The sequence below is a fragment of the Hippocampus bargibanti genome, linkage group LG15, assembly GCF_051943395.1.
Source record: "Hippocampus bargibanti isolate YZ-2025 linkage group LG15, ASM5194339v1, whole genome shotgun sequence".
NCBI lineage: Eukaryota > Metazoa > Chordata > Actinopteri > Syngnathiformes > Syngnathidae > Hippocampus > Hippocampus bargibanti.
In genome coordinates, this window is record NC_142748.1 from 3059347 (window position 1) to 3074604 (window position 15258).

At 39.2% G+C, this 15258-nt stretch overlaps 1 protein-coding gene across 4 annotated transcripts in view; it reads right to left on the minus strand.

The window, feature by feature from the left end:
* shisa6b (shisa family member 6b) overlaps nucleotides 1-15258 on the minus strand; it is a 72325-nt gene that overhangs the window by 20941 nt on the left and 36126 nt on the right. For 3 of the 4 annotated variants that reach the window (XM_089015508.1, XM_089015510.1, XM_089015507.1), the window contains exon 4: nucleotides 3284-3322. The exons of the other annotated variant lie outside the window; for it this stretch is intronic. In XM_089015508.1, coding sequence (XP_088871634.1) covers nucleotides 3284-3322 — 39 coding nt within the window. The remainder of the gene's footprint in view (nucleotides 1-3283; nucleotides 3323-15258) is intronic. 4 annotated transcript variants of the gene reach the window in all.

Consider the following 15258-nt stretch of genomic DNA (forward strand, 5'->3'; position numbering starts at 1 on the left):
TTAAAGCCATTTTCAAGATGGACTTTTCAAGAAAAAATAAACATCATTAAGAAAGTTCGGTCAGTCATTTCCTGGCTAATAGTACCCTCTAATGGACTTGTAGTAAATCCCACCACATTTTTTCAGTCTGAATTGATTCAGACGTAGCACTATTGAAGGCCTAGCAATGAAATTAACGTCCCACCACTGTGTTTTCATGTAGCGAGAAATAAGCTTTGATCGTGTCTACGGTTGTGGTATGCATCCACGTGATGGTGGGAATCCACGCTAAAGGGAATACAATACAATACAATGCAATACTGCTTTATTTGTATGGAGATTTCACAACCACTGCAGCTGGAACAAAGCCATTACAACTGGTCGCAAACAGAGACATCATACATATGAGTACAAATGGCATTATAAGACACGTAATGAAAAAAATTAAAACTGTGGAGACAATTGATTAAATTAAAATGCACACAAAACTTGAAGGCTCACATCCACAAGGGGCTAAGTTTTGCGTGTCTCCTTCCTTCATTTAGTCAGTGATTAACCTTACTTTAGGTATTTTCTTTGTTTCATTTCGGCTTTGCAGCGCTCTGAGTTGTCGGTGTGTGTTTGCGAATTAGTGTTGGGAAGGACGCTTTTATACTACAATTGGTTCAGACTCAAAGAGACTGTGTAATACAATATATAAGATGCATCACATTATAGGGCGCACTGTCGGCTTTTGAGAAAATGGAATGCGTTTATAGTGCGGAAAATGCCATATATGCAGTGGTGGGCCGTCAGGGCGTGCGAGGCCTTCTCTGCTGGCCCAAGAATATCTGAATCACAGACTAATGTGACTTATATTTTGTCCATGAATTCTTACTCAATCATTCCAAATTGTCTTTCAGCTTACTTTAATTTATTTCCCCATGTTGTGCTGCTTCCAGATGTATGCTTTCGTATTTAAGCAATCACATTTCAGACATCATTTGTTACCAGAGTTCAATCAATCAGAGTTCGAGCTGGCAACACAAGGCCTGCTGGAAGGCGCTGGAAATGTCAGCGTTTTCACAAACTATGATTGGCTAGCCACATGATTGGCTAATCACTAGCCAATCATAGTATCACATACCTGTTAGTGATAAGCACATAGTGGCCAGAGCTAGCACACTGTAATCACAAGTTATTTCCTGGCCAACGGGACCCTCTCGTGGATGTGAAGTAATATCACACCACACTCACAGCTGATTGATTCAGACATAGCACTAGTGAAGGCCTAGGAGTGACATACATGGCCCGTCACTGATTTCTTGCAGCAGTTAGTTGATTGACATCCAAACAGACGCCCATTCGCAGACTGTTGAGAAGCAGACTTCCTGTGAGTGGAGGCGAGGAAGAGCGAGAGAAGGGTCCGAATATCGTGAGCAAGGATAAGCACAGATTTATCTGATGTCTTCTTCAAATAAAAGAAGTAACATCATCAAAACTGCCTTTATCCATGCCTTCATAGAACCAGACCTCCCCTCCACTGAGACGCACAGTTGAGCGCACGCACCGTCGCGCTTTTAGGACGTTCGTTTCAAGTTGACGACACAGAAAAATACTCTCGTTTAAGCAGATCAAATAACATACAGTTCATATGTAAGAGTACAGAGGCGTAAAAAGGAGGTTTGAATGCACAGTATGATGAAAAAAAACATTCAAGTACAATGTAGGTTAGCTGCAACAAACATCAAGAGGTACAATGCATGATTAGCATTTCATATCTTTGTGTTTTGGTGGGATTCTGCTCCATTAGGAGCTAATAGCTGTGGCACAAAGGCGGCATAAATAGGAAACACAGTGTTGTAGTGGTATTAACACACATTTATTTTCTTCCGCAATACGAGCCCGCATCAGTAGGTCACTGATTGAAACAGAACGAGATTGGGGTGTAGCAGTACATATAGAATGTTTATTTCAGCCAATTCCAACAAATACAATTTTCTCAATCTGTATTTGATTCAAATATTTATGATTCAATATTTTAAATCATTTTAACCCATACACTGACATTCCCGAATGTATTCGGGAATTAAAAAGCATGGCGTGGAGTGCCATTTTTGAATTTGTTTGGGTTTTTGTTTTTCTTATGGGGTGCCGATAAAGCGCTGGTAAGACCTCTGGCCATGTTTTTCCCTTCCACAAGGGGCAGCATTTGCCTTTTGTCCATGTTAGCACTTTGTTGTTGCTTCAGATGTTGCTGAAGCGCTATGTAAATCAATGTTTTATTTTGTACAGCCGCCCCCATTTCAAGTTCAAATAACTTCAGACCCATATAACTTAGCAATTAATTTTTGAATTGAATGTTTATGTAGTCCGAAAACTCAATCTTCTGTGGGTCCTGCAATTTGAGTGAAAATGACATAAACCCTGGCACTGGAGTGGACACATTTTTGTCTATCGCGTGGCAGTGAATGAGCTTCGATGGATGAGGAAACATAATTGAAAAAAAAAAAAAAAAGATTTTATTGAATTTTGTTTAGTCCATTGTTTGCATAAACTAAAATCACTTTCATCCAGATAGTTTTTGTTGATTATACATCTCCTTAAAAAGAAATATTAAGAGCCGGATTATTTTATTCTGGTGAGCCACTTGGCAAAATAAAATTGAGTAAAACTATATTTTTCTTGTGGGCGTTGAAAGCTTTTAAACATAGCATAGCATAGATTTATTTGTTTATATTTTTTTTCAACCACTATGGCAATCAATGGAACCTGTATTCAAACCAGAATTGAAGGGAAAATATGCATTGCACATAATTTTGGAATTAGATCCACCAGAGCAAAATAATTATATCATTACATGTCATTTCTAGATACTAAACATGTATTACATATAATGGAATTCACCAAAGCCTTCATCCACACTGCCCATATCTTTAGCTTGTTTTATTGTTGGTGTGTCTCACTCACAACTTGGAGAGTTTTTCAACTTTTATGTGCAAATATAAGGTTAAAATGTCTATCTAATTATAGTTTATGTATGGCTACACCCCGAGAACAAGAACACAGGGACAAATCTACACACATATTTATCTTCAGGACACGGACAACAGGACGCGGAATACACACAGGTTAGCGGCAATGCACTGCCATTTACACAGCTGGGTATAAGATGCCTCAAAGCACTTTGAAAATATTCAGTCCCAAATTTAAGCGATGGATTTTAGTCTGAAATACATTCAGATTCGAGTCGGGGTGGAAATAATATAAACAGTAAGTGATTAGAGGCAACTTTGACCGTATAACGAAGAACAGCCATCCCTACCATGGTGACTCTGGGAGCGGACGGGCCAATGTTTTTCTCCTAGAAAACACAACCAAGCGATGATCTATTAGCACGTTTCGCTTTGGATGAGATCAAAACAGGCAATGACAATCATGACAAAATATTGAACGGCAAGTCTTGATACAATACAATACATTTATTTATACAGTAAAGTCTCGTTATATCGATATTCAAGGGAGTCCGAAAAAATATCGATATAACCGGGACTATCGATATATCCGACCCTGTTTGCATGTAATTTTCTCTGTGCGTGCATAGAAATAGTATCGATATAACCGGGACTATCGATATATCCGATATCGATATAACGAGACTTTACTGTATTTATACAATTTATACAATACAATACATTTATTTAGATTTATATAACGCTTTGGAATCAGGATTGAAGAACAAAACTAAGAAATAATTATTGATATTGAACAAGAAAAAAACATCAACAGTCACTTAAAAAAATAAAAAAAGATTGGGAATTTTGTAAAATGTACTTGATTTTTTTTATTTTTGTCTTGCTGCAAACCAAATTCACAGAAAATTGTCAGAAAATGTAAAAATATGTATTTTTTGCTTGCTTATTTCGCAACCCCTCACTGTCCAACCTACTGACCTCATAGAAAGTTAAAAGCATGACGGGTGACATGCATCTGTGCTGACTGACAAAACAGCCCCCCCTCCCTCCCTGCACAAGATGGATGCCAAGGGGTCTGAACACTCGGCCCGCCGGTGTTGACCTCAAAGCCATAGACCAAATAAACAACTATATTAACGATACCATGAGGTAGGCATGTTGAGAAATGAAAAGCGCTACCGCAAATAGCCTGATGAATTTCAGATTTTCCACATGGGTGTACTGATAAGGAGTTTTATGGTATCACTTGTCGGATGGAAAAACACATTCAAACGGCGCGTGTCAGCATTTCAGTGCAACAAAAAATAGGACACAATGGATTGGGACATGCCAAGACGGCACTGCAGAGCAACTATGCAGTTTTTCTCCCTCCAATTCAGTAAATACGCCTCTCCTCAATTACATTTAATTTCAGTTACAACCACATAGGAATCATAACTGGAGAGTGTGACTCATCCATGAAGAAAAAATGAATAACATAATGAGGTACAGTATTTGTCCATCAAAGTATAGTTTGATATAAACAGCATGTTTAAACTCAAAGATCATTGTTGATCATTTTTATCATCTCTTGTGACAACTACCGTATTTTCCGGTGTAAAAAAAAACACACCCAAAAGCCTTCATTTTCTTCAAAAGATGACCTTATACACAGGTGCGCCTTATATGTGAAGTAATATTGAGCCACAACAGGTCTCGCAACTGGCAGGCTAGAACGGCTGGAGAAAAATGTCAGGTGTGATGTGTGGTGGAAGGGTTTCAGCTAGGATGAAAGGAAAAGTGTATAAAACAGTGATGAGACGAGCCATGATGTTTGGACTGGAGACAGTGCACTGAAGAAAAGACAGGAAGCAGAGCTGGAGGCCTCACCTTCCTTGCTGTCCAGCCTAGCATATAAGTCATCATAGGCCTCAAAACGACTTTATTCTAAAGTACAGTTTATTTCTTTAATTATAATACCCTTGCACATTTCGGCTTAGTCAATTAGAAAGTAGAAAATTATGTTTTATGGGTACCTGGGAACGGATTATTCTCATTTTAATGGTTTCCTATGGGAAATTAATTTTTGGGGTACAGACTTTTTGTCTTACACAATCTGGGCACCAATTAGGTTCGTAAGCCAAGGTATCACTGTTTATATGTGTGTTTTTGTGTCTGTGTATGTATATGTTCCCTTCAGTGTCACCTTTCGTCACCCTTTTATTTACAGTAGACCTCAAGAAACATTCATTTCCTCTTATCTTAGTAAGACGCCGTCTATATTGCGACGTGTGTGTAGTTTCAGCAAATACTTTCTTCTTACTGAAGCGTGTTGCCGGAAGATTTTGCATTTTACTTTCGCAACACAGAAACAAACAATGCTCTCATTTCTACAGCACTGCTGCGTAAAGCAGTCATTTATTTTGACATGTAATTCTCCAGAAAGCCAGAGCGGGAGAGATAAATTCCAATGGTGACTGCGGAGGGATGAAAATGATAAAATTCTGACTTCTGATGCCGGGTTACAAATAGCACATATTTTTGTTGGAGGCTCCACTGTAAACAACACTGGGAGTGCTCCTTAATTGGAACAGTGCTTTGTCACAGACATCTTCACATAGAAGGCTGAGTTGAGACACAGCACAGCAACAAGGGTCAGACAACCGTATGAATGGAACACAAGCATTTTGTGATCTAAAATAGAAAATATTAACTCTGAACCTCAATCCAACCCAAAGGTACTGCATCCATATTCCCAAACCACCTCTCCCCGATAAAATTGTCTTCCATACTGAATCCCCAAACCAATTCCGTGTCTGCGTTTCTCCAGTTGTCCGGCACTGAATGTATGTTTGGCGAACCAGAAAATTCACCAAGCAGTGATGTAGCCTCGCTTTACATCAAGTGTGTGTATACGAGTGTGAATGGAGATGTGTGATGAGCCAAACAAAGTTATTTCAACTGACATTGATGTGCTGCATAACCAGGGGGGGTCGTGACATGGACTTTATAGCTTTCCACGGTAAACTATAGGCGAATACTATACATTATATCTTACTTTTGGCATGATAGTGGCTTCATTTTTTATATATTTTTGTAAATCATATATTACTTCAGGCTGGCTGGAACACCCTAAATTGTCCCTTGGTGTGAGTGTAAGCGCAGATGGTTGTTCGTCTCTGTGTGGCCTGCGATTGGCCGGCAATTGGTTCAGGGTGTCCCTGCCTCCAGCCTAAAGATGGTTAGCCTAATCGGAAAAATGGATGGAGAATGGATGGATGGATTTATTGCTTCCATACATATGGCGGGTCTAGATATTTGCCACACCGCCAGACTGTTTTTAAGCCAGCTATTAGCAAATTAGCATCTTTGAACAGCTTTATTTTTATTTTGAGGTCAATATGAATTCTGAATGTAAATAAAATGGAGGAGTTACGCGGTAGGTCAGTCGTCTGATGGAAAGTGTTGATTGCCTCAAACACGGGTGTCAAAGTCAAGGCCCGGGGGACAGATCTGGGCCACCACATTATTTTATGTGGCCCGTGAAAGTTAATAATGATAATAATAATAATAATAATAATAATAATAATAATAATAATACATAATACTAATAATAATAATAATAATAATACATTTTATTTCTAAGCAACTTTCAAAACTCTCGAGTAGAATTTACAAAGCATGTCAAGTTGCATGATTCTCAAAAAATTTAACATGTCATTTTTACCGTATTTCCCGGTGTATAAGATGCACCAGAGTATAATGCGCACCCCAAATGAATGGTGGAATTTCAAACTTGTTCCATATATAAGGCACACTTTCAATGAATGAAAAGGTTTTCCAAATATAATATATAAATACCATATATTCCGGACAACAGAGCGCACCTGATTAGAAACCTCACCCAGTACATTTTTAAGGAAAAAACATTTTATACATAATTAAACTGCACCTGTTTAGAAGCTGCATACTTTTCAAGAAAGACGATACGCAGAAAAAAAGTTTTCAAAGTGATAAAAATATACCTTAATTTTTCTTTCAAAACAGTGTCTGTCATTAATGGCTCATTAATATTAGTTCGCATATAAGGTGCACCTGTGTATAAGGCACAGGGTCATCTTTTGAGGAAAATGAAGGCTTTTGGGTGCGCCTTATACACTGGAAAATACGGTAATCCACAAAAAGTTATTATTCTTGATTTCTGATTTAAAAACTAGTTATTTATCAATTTGTTTGCTCTATATGTAATATGTGCAGGGGATAACACATTATAATGATGTCTCCAAATTCATAATGGCCCCCGAGAGGAAACCGTAACTACAATGTGGCCTAGGTTTGACACCCATGTCCTAGAAGACAAATTCTATCTCACCCAGGTATTTGATTTCTTTTAATCAACACCTCACTGAACAAAAATTCACCAGCTTCGCTAATCACGACAACATTAGCATATTAGCAAATCTGTACCTGTGGTAAAATACTGGGTGTAAGACTCAAATGTGTGATTTGTTTCACATCCCCAACACCGAGACAACCGAGACACATTCACACACACACACCATTACTTCCCTGCTGGGTGTATTGGATTGCTATCAGTCCCCGAGAAAGCGGCTTACATAATCACGCTGCCAGCAGCACCATCCCACGTCGGCCTCTATATTAGATGATAACATGGCTTTTTGACAATGGTGCTTCTCACTTGCTGTTTATGAGGGCGAGGACACTTATGAGCTAGCGCGAGAGAGTAAATGACTGTTTTTTTTTTTTTTTTTTTCAGTGAAGTACATGAAAATAGATGTGTTGAAATGAAGGTGGAAAACGGTTTAGTCAATGTTAGTGAAATATAATAAAGTAGTGAGGCGAATCTGTGTGATGACATATTTTTGCTGATTGGGCTCAGCAGTTTGCATTGTTGAGCATGAAAGCCAGTTGTGGTGCAATTAACAAAGGCCGAGTACAAAAGTTCCTTTCTTTTTTTTCCTGTGAGAAAAATAAAGCGTGCTTCATTAATGCTTCATCGCAAAAAGCGATCCTCCAAGCGCAGTGAGAGTGGAGAGTAAGATTATAAAGACTCAGTGGTGAGATTCGATAAAGAAGGGCGAGTCCTATTTTGGCGGTTCTATAGTAACACATGATCAAAGGGGGCAAATGCTGTTTTAATTCCAAGAATCATATCTCATCTGTTGTGCACAAGCTTACTATAGAGAATTGTGCTGCAGGATAGAGAAAAAAAGAGGAGCAGGGTGAACTAAAACGACACTGCAACAGTATTGTGTAGTTTACACAAGATTCAAAAATGTGTTGTTGTTTTTTTACAACAAACTATGGCCACAGTGAGACCTCAACTTACGAACTTAATTGGTTCCCAGACAGAGTGTGTATCTCAAAAATAAATTTCCCATGGGAAACCATTAAAATTGGAATAATCCGTTGCCGGGTTTCCATAAAATATACGTTTCAACTAAATAAGCCTTAAAACTACACACAACATACCTTATTCTATGTACAATAAATGTGCTATTGTATTGTAATGAAAGAAATACACTGCATTGTATCATAAAGTCACTTTATTTACATTTGTGATGGTCATTTATGGCTTGATGGAATGGCGTTGGAGGTCGAAGGTCAGAAGGAATTACTGTTTGGAAAGAGAGGCGCATTACATGAGGACTGTAATTAAAGTAATAAACTGTGCTGTAAAATAAAGTTTTATTTACCTTTTTGTTGGTCGTTGATGGCTTATGGAAGGAGAGTCACCTTCCATAAGGACTGTTGGTAACTTAACCTCTGGTGCTGTTCGGTCGTGTGCTTCCACCGAAGATCACTCCGCCAGCCGTGGTGGGTGTGTATTATGAAAATAGTGCTTATTACAAGGTTTAATTTTCATAAATTTGACGTTTGTAAGACGAAAAGTTTGTAAGTTGAGGTCTCACTGTATTTTCAATTCTGGAGTTTCATCGCTTAGACCAGTCCACTTTTCTACCCTTATGAGTGTCTCAAACTAAAATAGCAGACCATCAGCGATGGGCATTCTATCAATGCTGATGGCTTGCGTGATTGAGGAAAAAAAATGTTGTGAAACATCAAATTTTCCTTTCCAAAAAATATGGAGTATACAGAATGTTAGATTATGAATAATAAAATAGTAACTTTGGTTTTAGGCCACTTTTCCCATAGTTAAGGTTTACAATAGCACGGTAAGCTAACGTTTAATGACTATGGGCGTCACATTCAAATCAAATGTTACACGTACAACGACTGGGAAAGGGGGTGTCTTTACTGACTTTTTTCACGTTTGTTATTAAAAGGAATGAATAAATAAAGCGTGATTCGTAAGTGATGATGTGTCGAGGATAAAAAAACGGCATGGTGGGGGGTGCCTTTTGCTCTGACTTTCCAAATGACTCATTTCTATACATAAAATAATGCAGCAAAACGACTCTTCTGTGTTCACACCCATATCGGCGCAGAGCCCCCTTTTCAACGCTGCTTTGTCTAGTGCAAAATGTTTGCGTTTGATATATGTATATATACATATTTTTCCCCCGGTGTATAATGTGAACGGACTATAAGGCAACCCTTCAATGAATTCCAAATGTAGATAAATAAATATATAGATGTTTTCCAATTATAAGGCACACCACATTACAAGGCCCCTTTAGTAGAGGTTGGGATTATGTACTACTTCACATATAAGGCACAGGGTCATATTTTGAAGAAAATTCAACACTTTCAGTCGGTCTCACGGCCAATAGTGAGTAGTAGTTCTCAATGGCCGTTACCTGTATAGCCTTCCTATTTCTCAGGCTTAAAAACGTAGAAAGGGTTAAAATGTTGCCCAGAGACCTTTTTAATCTACTGACCCCTCCCCCCAGCATGACGACTCGGATTGTTAGCGGCCTTCAAGGTGTTCAATATATTGACAACTTCTTCAGGTGTGAAGGTAGCATCCCTGCATTTTCTATGTTCTGCAGTCAGCTTTTGTTAAGCTCTCTCAAAACATTGGGCGAAGAAGATACGTCATGTACAGTTGACGCTGGATTCTTCATTGCACTTGAATGCTAATATGTGCTCATTCTCACTTTAAAAAAAATGAACAGTGCTTGTGTTGTTGCCGCGGCAACCATGGATCATCTTCTCGCCATCTTCATTTTATTTTATTTTTTACACTATCCACCCATTCACACACTTGTTTTAATTCGTGTTATGTTTGAGCCGGAGTCAAAGCGATTTATTTAGCTATCACAGTTTTCTATTGAGGTGACCTTTGTCAATTTTATATTGAACACATTGTCTTCAAAGTACGTAAATTATATTTTCAAACTATGAGGAGGGGGGGGGGGATAAACAATTGTTCCGTGCTGCCACGGTAAGTTCTTTCTGCCCAATTAAATTAATTTTTATCAGACCCCGCAGGGGCTCCAGTGGAAGCCAGTGAATTCAAAACTCATTAATAATGGAGCCATAACAATGAGGAGAGCGTGTGGGTGGACTGCCTTCATGTAGAAATAGGAGAGAAAAAAAAAAAACGCCGGTTTTCAGTCAACTGTCAGTCATCGGCAAAGATAACACTTTCTTTAAAATAGAGGGGGGGGGGGGAATTATTATTTTACAAGAGTCCAACAAAGGAAGCATAAATGTCATGTATGTGGGGGTGGAGGGGGATTACTTAATGAATTGAAATGCAATTTCAGAGTTGAATTAAAAACTATGTTCAGTTTCAACTGGACTCTTGTTTGAATGTGAGGGCTAAAAAGGTACATACTGTATTTTCCGGTGCACCCAGAAGCCTTCATTTTCTACAAAAGATGACCCTGCGCCTTATATGTGAAGCAATATTGAGCAAAAATAGGTCTTGCAACTAATGTTAGCAGCCTCTGATTCAATTAGTGTGTAACCTCAGCCTCTAGTGTAGTATAATAATAATAATAATAATAATAATATTACATTTAATTTCTAACCGCTTTTCAAAACTCTTTACAGTCACAAGATACAAACTTTTTTTTTTGTGCGGGTGAGCAGTGGCAGCCATTCGCCAGTGTTCACTCGACCCGGAAGTAACACAGCAGCAAAGTTATGAAAGGAAGCGGAAAGGAAAGAAAGAAATAGAAAAACTAAATACAGGAGCTGCTGAAAAGGCAGCCACTCTCGCGGTATATCTGTCTTTCATTGTCTATCATTGTATATTGGTCTATCTCTGTCTATCTGTCTCTGTCTATTTGTCTCTGTCTATAATTGTCTGTCTATCATTTTCTATGCCTAATAACGTGCTGAGCCTTTTATTTGGAACATGTTTATATGTGGACATATTAGATTTGGCAAACCTTTTTCATTCATTGAACCTACGCCTTATAGTCCGGTGCAACTTATATATACAAAAAGTTTGAAAATACACAATTTATTAGGGGTGTGCCCTATACACTGAAAAATACAGTATTTCAAGATGAAATCGTCATTTCCCACCTTTCTGCTCAGTTCTCAGGTGTTGCGGGTTTCAATTAAATTTTTTAAGGTGTATACATTTGTACGATAGGCTATGTTGCTATGAGGGGGTGGGGGGGCTTGGCGACACCCGTGGCAGGTAATTAATTCTTGACTGCCATCATGTCCTGCTACACATCAGCATTAAAAGGAGTGTCGACATCGGCACAAAAAAGCCGACATGACTTGATGAGGTGTGCACAATTTGCGATACGTTTGCGACGAGCGCCAGACAAATCCGCGTGTTGATTTCCACGCACCTATTGATATGTCAGTTATTATGTGAAAAGCAGCAGAGCGTATCGGTGTCGCAAGCGGCGCGGAAAAAAAGCCCGCGGACTGGATTTTCTGTCGTGGTTTAATGGCTTTTGGCATCGCGCGTCATGACTGGCGGTGACGAGCTAATGAAGTCATTGAGATTTAGCGAGCAGCCATGGGGGCTGCGGTATGGCTTTATTAACATTTCACAAAAGCGCCACTGGTCGCATCAGCGGCAACGGTGATTAATTTTGCACCCTGCCAGATCAGGCTGGAGGCGGCTTGAGGGCGTGTGAATGTGATGAACCTTTCGGGTACCATATGTAGTCATTTAAATATATTTAAATAGCTATACCGTCTCATCGAACGGTAGCCTAATGCATTTCGCCACCGGTCTATGTGGTTGAGATTAAGTTTGATGACTGCTGATGCTAGTCGTTCTCAGAAAGTCCACCCCTCACCATATTGAGCCAGCTAAAATGTGGGTGTAAAAGGTTAATCCACTTTGAAATTACCCGTTTCAAAATGGTAAAATGGAGGCGGATCGTTGGAATTTTAAGAGTCTGCATGAAATAAATGCGAGAAGTGGATGTAGGTCGCATCGGTGGGATGAATGGTGAGCGGTCATGCTTGGATCGCAAGTTTACTTTACTATGGAAAACGTTTTCAAATATGTCATTCGTTGAAATTACAGGTATGTCTTAAAATCCAGTGCTCTTTATACGAAAATGCATATTTTTTAATGTCATTCGTTGAAAGTGTGCCTTATAATGTGGTGCATCTTATGAATGGAAAAAAAAATGTTATTCATTGAAGGTGCACCTTATAATCTGTAAAATACTGTAAATAAACTGTGGCTAGAGAGGGAGACAGACAGACAGACAGAGATCGACAGAGACAGAGATCGACAGACAGAGACAGACAGAGATCGACAGACAGAGATAGAAAGAGATCGACGGACAGTGATAGAAAGAGATCGACAGACAGTGATAGACAGAGATCGACAGACAGAGATAGAAAGAGATCGACGGACAGTGATAGAAAGAGATCGACAGACAGAGATAGAAAGAGATCGACAGACAGAGATAGAAAGAGATCGACGGACAGAGATAGAAAGAGATCGACAGACAGAGATCGTCAGACAGAGACAGACAAACAGAGATAGACGGACAGAGATAGACAGACCGACAGACTGACACCTAGCTATACAGATAGACTGACTAACAGATTGACAGATCAATTGATAGATTGACAGATCGATTGACACGTTGACAAATCGATTGACACGTTGACAAATCGATTGACAAATAGATTGACAGATTGACAAAGAAATAAATAGTCGGTATATCACATTGGATTACATCCGCATACCAGGGAATTCCTCCTACATGGACATCTCAAAAGACGAGTTAGCCTGCATTGAACACCTACTCGCAGTTTCCTTGCATAAGTGACAAATCACCCCCACAACCCCCAGCGCCCCCCCCAAACAGTTTTCCACTGGTGTGTAAGTGAGTCACAGATTCATATCATGTCGGGTAACAAATTGAAAGATGAGTCAAGTGGAAAATAACCGCTGTAGTATATTGTAACTCCGTCTGAACCAGTCAACCATGTTTTTTTGTTTTGTAATTATGCACCGGAGCCATGCTTCAAGTGTTCTCCCGGGGAAAAAAACGACTTGAAACGCACAACACGTCCTTCGTCAATAGATGAAATACAGTAGATGTTTATAGGTTGGCTTAATTATTACATTGGACGGTTCCCCCGGCCAACATGTTCCTACTGACTCTTACATAGTGTCATATTTCAAATTGGCACGCATTTCAGTCAAATGAAAGCGAGACAGGTTGATAGATTGAGGCTGTGTAAAGATGATGCATTTCCCCACTGCAATTGCTTTCATAGCCATTTCTCAAGACGCCGGGTGATTAGTTAGGCCGGTGGCTGACAACCTCTGCTCGTATCTGTGTGACGCAGTCGTCTCATAGGAGGTTTCCGGTTCCTGGCCGTGTCTCATTGCTGGGTTCAATCAATGAGCTAAAATAATGGATTAAGCACACCGCTATCAATCAAGTTATGAGCGGCACATTGGCCTTGAAGGACGGACGGTAACTGAGCTATTTATGATGTAGGGTGGAGGACTTTATGAAATATCCCTCTGTTTTTTAATTTTTTTTCCCCTTTGGGTGTCCATGTGGAGGGTATTTGTACTGTGGAGGGTATAATACTGAAGGGTATTTCGGGAAAAGGCGCCCGCACCAACTTTGAAGGGGCACTTACTGCAAGGAGACGGGGGGTAGGGTGGTCTTTTCAAGTACATAAACTTGGAGCTACATTGAGTCATTAAAGGAATCCAAAGAGCCTTTTCTTAATGGAGTACATGCACAGTGATGTCTTTTTTTACCTAGCAGAACCTTGAAAGCATGTCTTTCAAGCAAAGATCGATGTGATGTGATGAGCTTCTTAAAATATACTCAGATCTATATCCTTTTCTTCTTGATATTTTTTTTCTCAGTGAGCTGTGCTTTCACCCGCTCCATTATTTTTGTCAAAAAAAAAAGCTTTGATTTGTTTTTTCTTGCCAGGACAGGAGTGTCAATAAAGCACCGGTCAGGCCTGTGGCAATGATTTTCCCTTCCGCGAAGGGCAGAATTTGCCTTTTGTCCATGTTAGCGCTTTGTTACAGCTTCAGCTGTTGTTAAAGCGCTATATAAATTGATATGTATGTATTGTATTTTGTGCAGATGCCGCCATTTCAAGCTCAGATAACTCCAGACTTGTATAATTTAGGAATTAACTCATTTTTTTCTGATGAAAGAAGAGTATGTTTTCTTACTGAATTGAATGTGATTCATGAAATTATTATGGAATTGAAAGTATGATGTAGCGCACCAATCCCAAATTTGTTCGGGTTTTGTATTTTCACACTAGGGTGCCGATAAAGCGCTGGCCATGACCTGCCAATGTTTTTTTTTTCCTTTCCACAAGACAGCAGCATTTCCCTTCTTTTCTATGTTAGCGCTTTGTTACATCTTCAGCTGTTGTTAAAGTGCTATATAAACCGATATGTATGTTTTATATTATTTTTTGTACAACTGCCCCCATTACAAGCGCATATAACTCCAGACTTATGTAATTTAGGAATTAACTCTTTTTTTTGTGATAGAAGAAGAGAGTATAAGTTCTATTATTGAATTGAATGTTTATGCATCCCTAAAACTCAATATTCTGGAGGCCCTGCTATTTGAGTGACAATGACAAAAACCCTGGCACTGGAGTGGACACGTTTTTGCACATTGTCTGGCAGTGAATGAGTTAAATGTTGACATCCGGAAAAATACTGATGAAATAAATCAGTATTTCATGTGTATTTTTGCACATTTTAAAGCGTGTTTGGTATGGAAATGTGGAATCTATCCAAGAGTAACACGAATAAACTCAGGAGGGCGAGAGCATCTCAATTAGTGTTCTCAAAATAGAATCGGATGGGTTATTACATTTGATCGGATCATTAGTTCGCGCAGCCACAAAGCCCAAAGAAATAGGCCATGCCCTTCTTTGGCGCCGTTTGCTCTCGCGGTTAAACAAACGCAGTAGAGAGGTT